General features: G+C 49.2%; 1 protein-coding gene across 2 annotated transcripts in view; it reads right to left on the bottom strand.

The window, feature by feature from the left end:
* Positions 1 to 12481, bottom strand: part of MYO18B (myosin XVIIIB) — a 237253-nt gene that overhangs the window by 99183 nt on the left and 125589 nt on the right. For both annotated transcript variants that reach the window (XM_047761184.1, XM_047761185.1), the window contains exons 29-32: positions 10880 to 11034; positions 7316 to 7439; positions 6326 to 6526; positions 1976 to 2086 (exon numbers count right to left, since the gene is read on the bottom strand). In XM_047761184.1, coding sequence (XP_047617140.1) covers positions 1976 to 2086; positions 6326 to 6526; positions 7316 to 7439; positions 10880 to 11034 — 591 coding nt within the window. The remainder of the gene's footprint in view (positions 1 to 1975; positions 2087 to 6325; positions 6527 to 7315; positions 7440 to 10879; positions 11035 to 12481) is intronic.

Raw genomic sequence — 12481 nt, 5'->3', positions numbered from 1 at the left:
CTTGAGTGTTTACGAGTCTTGACACTCTGATTTTTTAAGACTCTGCACAACATTTTATCCTTTGTCTCTCCAAAATTCCTACATTTGAAATATTAACCCCAAATACAATATTATTAGGTGATGGGGGCTTTGGGAGATAGGGTTCCATGAGGTCAGGAGGGTGGAGCCCCCAAGCTAGGATTAGTGCCTTTTAGGATGAGACACCAGGGACCTTTCCCTCCCTCCCTTCCTCCATGTCTGTCTGTCTGTCTCTCTCTCTCCCCTCCCTCTCTCTCCACTGCATGAGGACATAACGAGAAGGCAGCCGTCTATCTACAAGCCAGGAGCAGGGCCCTCCCCTTCCACCAAATCTGCCAGCACCTTGATCTTCGACTTCCCAGCCTCCAGAACTGGGAGAAATAAACATTTGTTGTTAAGATCCCCCACCCCGGCAATGTGCTTGGATTACGGGATGGAAATCCTGTAAAATTGGACTGTTATGATCATTATATAACTACAGATGTGATAAATTTATTTGAGTAATAATACAAAAAAAGATCCCCACCCCATCTTCAATTCTGTTACAGCAGCCCAAACCGACTAAGACCTTTGGCTTCGAGCACCTCATTTAATTTATAACTGGCTCTGCTTTCTCCCAGCAAAGACAGGCATGCCCCGCTGGAACGGAGGCCCACTATACCCGTGCCCTGCATGGCCTCTTCCCCACCAGCTTCCCTCACATGTGCTGTCTCACCTACTCCTCCCCCCTCTTCAACCTGTGCTGTCAATGACCCTACTTCACAGATGGGCAGACTGAGCCAGAGACGTTCTGAAGCACAGACTCCTAAGATAGTTGCTGCTGAGAACAGTTAGCAACCTGTCTCCTGACCCTGGCCCTTCTGCCCACACCGACAGCCATCAGCATTCCCACCCAGGTCGCCAACAATTGATTTCCTGCCATGGTGAGAGACAGACAGAGCAGAGAAGTCATGAGGTATGCAGTCAATGTTAGTATCTGTCATTGGAGAACAACACCGTTCTCTGCCCTCACTCTCCCCCTGTATAAATCTGTCCACGGAAAAGCCTCGGGACAGCCTGGGTCACATCTTCACCTCATCAGGGTCCTGGCTCAGGGCACTCAGGATGCTCTGAGACACTCCTGGAATGCACTAGAAATTGTGCAACCTTCACCTGAGGGCACGTGGGCAGGGACTGGGGGCTTCCATCTCCCGACCCAGGGTGAGAAAAGCAGTACTGATGGATGGTCATTTCAAAAGAAAGTTCATTTCATAATTTTCTCTTAAGAGCGAGACACAGGAGGCACTCCGCTCACACCCGATTAAAATGAAGACTGCAAATGAGACATGTGTCTAAGGTGGAATGCTTTTAAGCCATTAAACATGTAAATTAGGTCTGAATTTACTGCCATGGAAGGAGGCCCAAGACGAGCTTCAGCGTGAAAATAGCAGGCTTCCGAGCAGCACAACCCCATTTAGGTAAAACGAAATCTCTACAAATATGCATGTGTGGGTACAAATGAATGAGAGAAAAGAACATTTATAAAGAGTAATATTGACGGTGTCTTGGTAATAAGATTTCAAGGGTTTACCGCCCTCTTACGCACCATTTGAAATGTTTGCCAAGAGCTTGGATAAGATGTAATAAATTATCTGCAAGGCCAATAGCCAGAAGGGACTGGTCCCCTTCTTGAAACATGTAAATCCTTACCCAAGGCATCAGTCACTTGGCATTACAGGCTCTTGGTAGAAATCTTGGGGTAATTATGCAGGACAGTTCCAGAGGCTTCTGGAAGTTCCAGGATTGTAGTTAAGATAGGTACTTCCACCCCAGCACCCTTGAAAGTCCTAGAAGGCTAAGGTCTCAGGTGGCTGCAGAGCCTGGCTCCAGGGCCTGGCACTCCCCCTGCCCTAAGGACAAGGCACCCAGGCTGGACCTGTGGGGAATCGGGGCACAGCTGAGCTTGCTGCTCACGTACCCGCTTCTGGCAGGACTGGCGCACATCCTCCAGCTCCTCCTCCTTGTCCTCGCGGTCCTTCTGGTGCAGCTGCTTCATCCGCTCGATCTCCAGCTCAAACCGCTGGCGGAGCTGGGGGCAGCAAGGACAGCGTGTGAGGGTGACCTACACCGACCGTGTCATCCTTAGCACTTTGTCTGCCCCGCTCATCTCTGTACTGATGGATGAAATTCAAGCATCCCCCAGCACGTAGGGAGAGCAGAAATGAAAGATGCATAGCCCAAATGCTGCCTCCACCCCTTCCTGTGGTCACAGCATGAGCCACTCATCATCATAGTCTTTGCCCCTGAGTTTAGATGTAACCTCAGAATCCTTCTTAACACCCTGAAGATAAAACAGATTTATCATATCTGGACCAGACATCAGGGGAGTATTTTTGGGGGGTGGGTGGATGGATGGACGGACAGTAGAATAAAAAAATTCACTTATGAAGATAGGAAAGCCTGGAGAGGAAGGTAATTTGCTAAAGTGTTACCTTGACAATCCACTTTGGCTCTGATTAGTTACCTTCCTCGGTAGAAAACAGCCTTCTTTAAGTGCATTTGTGAGAATTAAATGAAGTGACATGTGAAGCACTTAACACCATGTCTGCCACAAAAGTATTACTTTTTCTTTTCCCTATTATTTTGAAAGCAGAGAGAAAAAACTATCCCCTCCCTTCCTGGAAGCCTGACATAACTAAGAACCATGTTCCCAAGAAGGAGATGAGTTTTAAATGAGAACCTCCAAAACCCACTCAGAGCAGGAAAAGAGCCATACCTGGTGTTTAAACTGTGCAGTTTCACATAAAATGGTCTAGAATTGGAGTAGAAGTCATGGGATCTGGCTCTAGTTCAAGATTTTATTTTCCTGATTTTCATGACTGAGAGACTGACCCACACACTCTCGCATCTCAAGTTCTGTGACACATTAGAATTGCCTGATGTGGAAATTCCCGCAGTGGCTCAGCAGAAACGAATCTGACTAGTATCCATGAGGATTCAGGTTTGATCCGGGCCTCACTCAGTGGGTTAAGGATCTCGTGTTGCCATGAGCTGTGGTGTAGGCTGGCAGCTAAAGCTCTGACTTGACCCCTAGCCTGGGAACCTCCATATGCCACAGGTGCAGCCCTAAACAAACAAACAAAAGAATTGCCTGATGCGTTTTTGTTTTGGGGGGATTTTGTTTGTTTGTTTGTTTTGTTTTTGCTGTGCCTGTGACATGTGGAAGTTCCCGGGCCAGGGATAAAACCTGCGTCACAGCAGTGACCAGAGCCACAGCAGTGACAACACTGGATCCTTAACCCACTGCACCATAAGGGAACACCACTTGATGCATTTTTTTTTTTTTTAATTTCAATTCAAGAGCTTTTCTCTAGGCCTGTTGGGTCAGGCTCCCTGGGGTACAGACCCCAAGAACCTAGCCTTTCAAACTTTCATGGCTTTGTACTCTCTGATGCTCTTGGTCACGGTGCAGCTCCGGAACACACCACGGCAGAAGGGTTAGGCTGGAGAAACCACAACCCTCTGACCACTCACTGCATTGCCCAGCCCCTCTCAGTGAGCCTGCAGGAGGCTACAGCTGCTGCCCCCAACATGGACATTCCGTTGAGAAAAAAACAATTCTGGTCTTTTACAATCCTGAGGATATTCTCTACCATGCAGGACTGTGATGAAGAGGAAAAAGAACGGGGCACATCAGAGCCCCTGTTATAGTTCCCAGCAGAAAGCGGCTCACTTTAAATGCCAACTTCCCTTCGCACCTCCTTTCAAATGACAGAGGTTATGGGAAGATAATCCAAAATGAGGAGCTTAAGCGAATAAATATAATATTTTTTTCATTTATCGTCTAGCCTCTTGGACACTCCTGACGTCTGCAATACCATTTATGTCAAGCTTCTATGAGTTAACATAAAATTTCCTGGAGAAAGTGCTACGTTGTAATCAATAAATATCTCCTGGATGTCTACAACAGCCTAGCCCGGTAAGAGGTTATGGGTGAGGCTGCAGATGGCTGGAAATGTTGAGTCAGCCTCGCTTTCTGTGTAAGTGGAGGGGGAAATGGGGAAGCTGCATTCACTCTGGGGTCCTGCGGCCACAAGAGCACATTTCTGCTTCCAAGCACTGAGTGGTCCCCTGGTGGCATCTTCAAGAGTTAACATCATTTTTCCAAGTGCTCACTTTAGCCTTGACCCTAAGCTTCATGTGATGCTGTTCCATCCCCTTAACCACCTGCACAGATATCCCACCTCCTTCACAAACCTTTCCAGATTCAGAGCTGGGGTAGGGGTGGGGAAAAGCTGGAGGTTGAAAGGCTCTGCTCCCCCTTCTATAGCTGAGGAGACTGGAGTCTAGAGAAAATGGGGGCTTGACTAACGTCACATAGACCCCACCTAGATGCGACCAGCTTGCAGTTCCATAAATGCCACATGTCTTTCCAGCCTCCAGGCCTTTGCATGGGCTCTTCCCCTGCCTAGGACTCTCTTGGTCAGCCCACTCAGACTCCTCCTTCAGCTTTTAGCCTCAGTAAGCACCACTTGCTCCAGGAAGCCTTCCCTGACTGTCCCAAACCTGCTCCCCAAACCAAGTTACACTTTCCCATAACATTCAGCATGACTATAAACTTCAGAAGAGCAGAGACTTTATCTGTCTTATTTACAGGTGCATCCGTAGCAACCACCAGGTGCCCATCACACAGTATGTACTTTATAAATGTGAGTTTGAGTAGAACAGCTGTTTTCTGCACTGCTCCAGACTGCGCCCCCTCTCCTGTCACTCACATCTCCATACTCAGCAGACTCACCTCCCTTCCCACTTCACCAGAGCTGAGTTCATCTGCTTTACATATTCATGCTGCCCAGTCAGATGTTCTTGAAAAAGGAGTCCCAACTTAAACCACTTCAAGAAGTTCCTGTCATGGCTCAGCAGAAACAAATCTGACTAGTATCCATGAGGATGTGGGTCTGATTCCTCGCCTCACTCAGTGGGCTGTAAGCTGTGGTGTAGGTCACAGATGCAGCTCGGATCCTGCGTTGCTGTGGCTGTGGCGTAGGCCAGTGGCTATAGCTCTGATTCAGCCCCTAGCCTGGGAACCTCCATATGCATAGATGTGACACTAAAAAGACAAACAAACAAACAAAACACTTCACAATAATTATCCCTTAGGAAATCCCACATGAGAAATTTCTTGAGAATTAAGCATCAAGAAGAGCCTTGCTTCCCCTTGAAGAACTGGCTTGTCTTTACTTTGGGGATAATAAAAAGCTTATAATGCATGTTTCCTTTTTCTCTCTGGACACCAGGAATTTTAGAGCTAGAACGACTAAGTGTGTAAGATCGCATGTTCTCCGTGTCTGCATGTTAATTAATCATCCCATCCTTCCGATTTTAATTTATGTTTTTCTGGTTGGGCTTAGTTTTATTTTTTTCTATTTTATTATGCATACATCTTATAATCTGCCTTGAATTCTTTGTGGAATGAGTTGGGCATGAAAACAAACAAGCAGACAAATGAAGTATTCATTCGATGCTTCACCGGGGGGGGGGGTGGTATTTGATTCCTGCCTTATTGCCCTTAGTTATCCTTCATTTTCCAATCTTCCCAGAGGCCACGCACAGAGCTGTGCAGAGCACAGGTATTCTAGGCACCGTGGCGTCAGATCACGCAGGCTCCAAATCCCGCCCCTGCCACCTTCGCCTTGTCTCTGAGCCTCAGCTTCCACAGCTGTGAAGTGGGGAGGATGCTCAGGTCTCAGCGCATGACGTTCTTGTGGAGACCCGTGAGTGTATGTGAGGAGAGCTGTGGGCTTAAGGCTGCTACACAGACAGTGCTCAATAAATACCAGACCTTGGGTTGATAGTTCTTTCTTGAGGACCAACTGTGTACCTGGCCTCATCCCAGGCTCTTGGGATGCCCTGATAAGCAAGTTCAACCAAAAAATCCTACCTTCCTATAACTCACATCCTAATATGGGAGAGAAGCCTTGAGCACATTTTTAAAAACACATCGAATATAATGGCAGATGCTATGAAGAAGAACCGATGGGCTCAGGATGTGGAAAGTGAATGTGGCATGGAGGTGGGGTTGTTTTCAAGAAGGAGATCAGGGCAAGCGTCTCTGAGGAGGTGACAGTGACCCTCTCAGAGTGGTAGGAGTGAGCTAGATCGTGAAAGATCTGAATGTGGGACTGAGGGGCTTTGAGGTTCTCTGGGGTACTAGGGTGCCACAGAAGAATGAGGAGGCCCTGAGTGAGGCCTATGTCATACTTCAGTGACAACCTTCTAAACTAGAGTCAGCAGGGGCCAGGGCATCACTCTGACAGGACTTTCCTACCTGTTCCAGCTGCTTGATGGTGTTTTCCTGCTGGTTCTGGATTTTCTCTCGCTCAAGAGCGCTGGACTCCAGCTTCCAGAGCCTCTCCTTCAAGCCAGCGATGCCATTTTCCCCCAGAGAGGGCGAGGCCAGCAGCTCCTGCTTATGGGCCTGCAGCATCTCCATCTCCTGCTTCAACTGCAAGGTTTCTTGCTCCTTTTGCTAAGGGGACAAAGCGGGCAAAGACCTGGAGTCAGTGACCCTATTCCCGTGCCCCAGGATCCCTCTACAACCTGGGAACCTTGCTTTCTCCACCTGGGCCTCGCAGCTCCTCACCACCCCCTGTGGGACCCCCTCAGGCCCAGGCTGGCAGGGGTGGAGAATATGTGGGAAGCAAGGACCCTGCCCCACAGGCTAGACTTCAAAGCACAAGGAGTAAGTATTGGCCCCATTTGAAAGCTGGCAGCTGCCAAGGCCAGGCCCGAGATGTTGGAGCAGGGAGGCCAAGTGGCCAGAAATGACTCTTCCAGGTTAGAAAGTCAGCCCAAGGGTCAAAGAAGTCTGGGCTAGATCCTGAGGGAGCTGCATTCAGGGCTAAGAGGCTTAGAGGCTCTCCTGGGGTACTAGGGAGCCACTGCAGGCTGAGGAGTAGCCGAGTGAGGTGCCTCTGCCATATTTTCATGAAACCCCTCTGCACTGGAGCCTGCAGGGTACGAGCCCTGCCCCTAGCTGGGTCTACAGCTACCTCATCCTCCTGTGCTGAGCTCTCACCATCCCCACCCTCCCCCTACCAGGTGGCACTTTGGGACCCACGCAGGTCCTGGAGCTAGGGAGGGCTGATTATCCATCCACAGCTTGTTTATGAAGGTGCTGGGCTCCATGACACCAGCGGGCTGGCAGACCAGGGCACCCACATGGAGCTCCCTCTCCTCCAGCCTTGCAGCAGGCGTATGGAGGTTCCCCAAGACCCAGCAACAAGAGCCAGGGTGGGGCTGTGCCCCCAGCCCTCACCTTCAAGTGCTGCTGAAGGCTGCCCAGCTCGCACCGGACACTGGTGTTCTCCTGGGCCAATCTCTCGCGGAGACCCTTCTCAAACACCGACTCCCCCAGGGCCTGGGCCAGCTGTGCGTCAAACCTGTCCAAGCAGAACACGGGTCATGGCACCGAGGCGGGTGCACCTGGGGCGGGAGGGGAGGCTGGAGAGAGGCAGTTAGCTTGCAGAAAACTGTTAGAGAGGCTGGGGGGTGGGGGGATTCAATGGTGGGGGTCTGCTCTATGCTTGTATGTAAGACTGTGGCTATGGGGTGGGAATCGCAAATGCCAGAGGATTTATGGAGAGATTCTGTAGAAATACTGGATCCTTATTAAAAACGGGATGAAAATACATCAACGAAAATAAAAACAGAATAAAACTATTTACAAATAGAGAAAAAGAACAAAAAATATCAGGATATAGAGAAAAAGCTAATCTATCAGATTTGCCAATATATGCCAAGGACCTTTAGTTCTGAGGGGCCCCCTTTGGTATCATGCTCATTGACTGTGAGCCAGTTCAACACTTCCCACTGTACAGGATGCTGTGGGGCTTATGTACTCAGAGGCCATGGTAGCGCATGGTTACTGCTGATAGAATGCTGGGCAGTGATCCACTCCCTCTTGTCTTCATTTGTCTCCTAAGCAGAAACTCAAAGTCTTGACAGCCCCACTGAGGCCCACTTGCCCCTTCATGATGGTGACCACTGGGACATAAGGCATTCCTGGACTGGACATCAATCCACATGGTTGTCTCAGCAGAGGGCTGTCCCTATCACAGGTGAGGAAGCCAGCAGACGGCTCTGCCAGGCCTCAACAGGATGTGACTTTGGTCACTTGCCCTCAGGCTACGCAGAAAGGCTACCTGCTCCAGGGAACTTGGTGTTGCCAGAATAACTGAACTGGGTGTGGAGTTTTAGTCTTGGTGAGAAGGTTCTCCCTTGTAACAAGATTATCCAATGTCCTTTAATACTAGATGGTCATTCAAAGCCTCAAGACTCCAACAATGGGTCACAGGAGGGAGCTCTACTATTGGAAGGGCCTAGGAGCTTTCTGATTGGCTGTTGGTGACGTCATTCAAGAGGTACTATTGGCTGCCTCTGAATGGCAATATTGTGATGATGACAATGATCCAGCAGGCCCCAAGGGCCAGGCTCTGAGCTGGGGCCCATGGAGTCCCTATAACAATTCAGCAGGAAACACGTCATAACCATTTTACAGAAGAGAAAATCAAAGTTCAGACAGGTGGTGTGATTCTGCCAAAATTCTGAAGTGGGTTTGAGCCAGCTTCTCTGCTGACTTAGCTGGCCTCACCATCAAGCATCTCATCTTAGTGGCTCATGCCCTGGGCCAGGTAGGGAAAGATAGCAGTGGAGGCCAGACAGTGATGGTTTAAAGGAGTCCTTAGTGGGCCACCTGGTGCCAAAGAATGGCTCCTATAAGACTGTAACTTTTGGAACACAATGACCAGCCCACTGCCTGAGGCCTCAGGGACTCACTCACACCCTTCGCCCCACTAGGAGTGGGCCTGGGGCCCAGACTCCCATGGCTCCAGCACAGGCCTCATCCCTGTGGAAGGAAGCAGGCTGGGAGCTCCATCAGCCCTAAGAACCCTTGAGTAACCATGGCAACAAGAAGCCAATCCCAAATGGAACCATTCTGGGCCACTCTGCACTTAGAAGCTCAGCTGGGAGACAGAGAACTCTCTCAGCATGGACTCGTTACTCCATACAGAGCCCAGCAAATGAAGGAAGCAGCTGCATCCACCAGTTGATTAAACTCAAAGAGGTGAGAAGAAGTATCACTGCCTTCTAGACCTCTCCCTCTGTGCAGGCATTCTCCTGAATTTCTGCCATTAGACAGAGACTTTGACCTCCCTCACAGGCTCCCTGCTAAAATGCTAGTACACCTAGAAGGATAAGGGCTGCTGTGGGCAATTAGCATCAAAGCATAAATAAACTTCTGCTAAGAGATGGTCATGGAATAGAGGGCATCCCAGGGCAGGAAAGTCTTAGAGAAAGAAACGTAAGTATGATGAAATGGGCAATTTCTGGGGCCAGCACGGAGAGGTTCTGCAATGAAGGATTCTGCCCAAGGGGGCTGGTCAGGGAGTGACCAGAGAGATGGAATTTTCTGGCTGCACAAACTCCAAGGGTAGACATCCTCCCCACCCCATCACTCCATCAGGCCTCTCCAAAGAGGAGTGGAACTCACAGATATGGACTGGGTTGTCACAGCTGGCAGAAACCCACCTCCTAACTTTCACTGGAGTCTGGCAGAGCACCTGCTTGAAATATCAGTCAAGGTAGTGTCACTTGACAAGGTCACACAGGAGATGACCAAGGTGAGACTAAACCATTTCCCCACGGCAATGACAGGGTTTAGCCAGGGCATCCATGGGAAACAGGAAAAAGAAACAGTCAGATACCAACAAGAAGAAAAGGAACTTCCCTCATTTGGGGGGGGCATGCTAATAACCCCCCCCAAAAACATTTATTCAAACAAAGAAGCCAGTTCAGGGAAGCTCAAAGATAAACGAAACAATATTTAATGCAGATCCAGTTCAAAATCCGTGCCACTCCTAGGGAAATACAGCTCAGCTTGCTACCTCTTGGAAAAGTGGTGTCCTCAGCAAAACCACATTCTGGTACACACAGCAAGGTTTTTCTCTATTTTTATCCTGGATTTTCTAAAAGAGGCTGTGTTTCATCTATTTGCCTCCTAGGAAGTTTCCACTGGGGCTTGTCTAGCTCAAAGCAGGACCCCCTGCACAACTTTTCCTTCACCGAGTAAACTGAAGAGCTTTGGACACAGCTGAGGAGTCTGGGGATGGAGCAACACAGGAGTGAACTTGGGTTCCAGTCTAGGCTCCACCAACAGGGAGCTGTGAGCTATGACGACACCGGCCAGGAAAGCAAGCTTGGGAACCAGTGTGCGGCTTTAGGACTAGCCTCTTGTTTGTGTATAACGTCCGGTCCCTGCCAGAACTGTTCACGTAGGCTGAGCATCTAAACCCTAAATGAAAAGGCCAGTGACTCAAGCTTTTGACCACGGGAGGGGAATTGGAATTCAGTCCCCCTGGATATACCAACTGTAACATCTAGCCTTCACCACCAGGGGGCATTCTGCCAAAGGATCAAAATCAGGCCGAGGCAGGTTGACTCATTTATCCAAGGTCACGCAACTAGAAATGAGGCACCACTGGGACTTGAACCAGTAGTTGCACCCCTAACCACCATGCTGGGCTGCCTCTGCCTTCCACAACAAACTCTTCACTTGATAAATGGGGATGTTGAGGCCCTAAGAGGCCAAAGAAGTTCCCCAAAGTCACATGGTGGTGGAGCAGAGACTGGCTAACAGAAAAGAATGATTTCTTGCTGGATTCTTGGCAGAACCACATAAGAATGTATGACGGGAGAGAGGGGAACTTAAGGCAGAACAAGGAGGTTAAGCTCCATGGATGAACAGCCTGGCTCAGGAAGAGACCACGGTGCCCAGGCGGCCCACCCCAGCACCCAGGCAGCCATCTGGAACTCCACTTACTTCTTCTGCTTCCTCTCCAGCTCGCGGTTTCGGCTCTGTTGGCTCTCCAGCAGGAAGCGGGTGTCCTCCAGGTCACAGGTCAGACGGAGGCACTTCCTCTTCAGCTGCTGAGCTGCTGTCTTGGCCCCATCATAAGCCCTCTGCAGCTCCCCGAGCTGTTGGGAGGAGCAGAACCAATCAGCCGGCTGCGTGGTTGCTGAGGGCTCCCTGCTTTCTAGTTCAGGCAGCTGCCCTTTGCAGGGTGAGTGCAATGAAAAGAGAACAGGCACTGGGGCTGGAGAGTCCCTGTCCTGACCACTTTCCGCCTGTGTCACCGTGAGGAACTGCTTCTCTGGGGAAAATGGGGGGAGAGGTATCGACCATTCTTGTAGCTTTCTGAATTTTCCTGCCCCCAGATCCTTCCCAAGCCTGCCTCAACTGGATACCTGAGTACCATGAGTAATTACTATCCTCATCAGTTGGCACAAACTGGGGAGCTGTGCGAGGACTAGCCATGAAGTGGCCAGAACCGCACATTGAGAAAATCTAACCAGGAAACTCAAGAAACAGGATCTAAGGCTAGGGCAGTAAATGCACTTTCGACAGGCTGACTGCCACAGTCACGTGCAGCTGTAAACAAACAAAACAGCCAAGGCTCTTGCATCTTTCCACAGGAAATACCTCCCAAGTGTCCTAGTTTAGATCTGGGAGCGAGTGCAGCTCAGCACACTCGCTTTGAAGAAATGACCTCATTAAAGAATTGCTTTAAATAAGCAAAACGCTGAGTTAATGAAGCCTGTAATTCTAAATTCAGTATTTGAAGGCAAATGGGATGTTTTCTTATATTCTGCTGCTCAGAAAAGGTTGCCGTTTTATTACTTTTTAATGTAGCATGAATATCCCTCCTTCCTTGGAGAGATTGACCCAACTTTCTAATTTGTTATGAAAGAACTGGGCTGCTCCCCTGTGGCTGGCCGGCTCTGCCAATCTACAGCCCAGGGTATCTCCTGAGGATCACAATATGACGTCCGTCTCAGAAGTGACCACTAAAACCATGGCCACTGAGCCTCACTTCCATTGTTTATATAACCCCATGGGATTGAAGCCTGGTCCAGCTCTACAAGTTGATTACAGGGCAGTTTTCTTTCGCAATGAGAAGATATATAACAGCGGGACAGGCAAACAGAACCTCAGCTCTTCTCGTGCTTACCTCTAAGGGGGACACCAAGAAGAAAGCAGATAATTACAATACAGCATGATGAGGCTTATGTCTGGGGAAACAATTTAGGGGACACCCAACCCATCTGTGTCAGGGAAGACTTTCTGGGGGGAGGGACATTTACACTGAGATCTTACAGTTAGTTGCCCATATCTAGGTAATGGAGAAAGAGAAGGTTCTAGGAAGAGGAAATAGCATATACAAAGGCCCAAAGATGAGAAAGAATAAGCTTTTGGAAAGGTGGAAAAAAAAAAAAAAAGCATGCAATGGAACAGAATAGAGAGCCCAGAAATAGGCCCACAGAAATATAGTCAGCAGATCTTTCACAAAAGGGCAAATGCTACATACAATGGAGCAAAGACAGTCTTTTCAACAAATGGTGCCAGAATGACTTGACATTCACA

This window comes from Phacochoerus africanus, chromosome 15, assembly GCF_016906955.1.
Source record: "Phacochoerus africanus isolate WHEZ1 chromosome 15, ROS_Pafr_v1, whole genome shotgun sequence".
In the NCBI taxonomy this organism is placed as follows: domain Eukaryota; kingdom Metazoa; phylum Chordata; class Mammalia; order Artiodactyla; family Suidae; genus Phacochoerus; species Phacochoerus africanus.
Note: the sequence above shows the minus strand (reverse complement) of the source record. Positions and strands in the feature narration are given on the sequence as shown.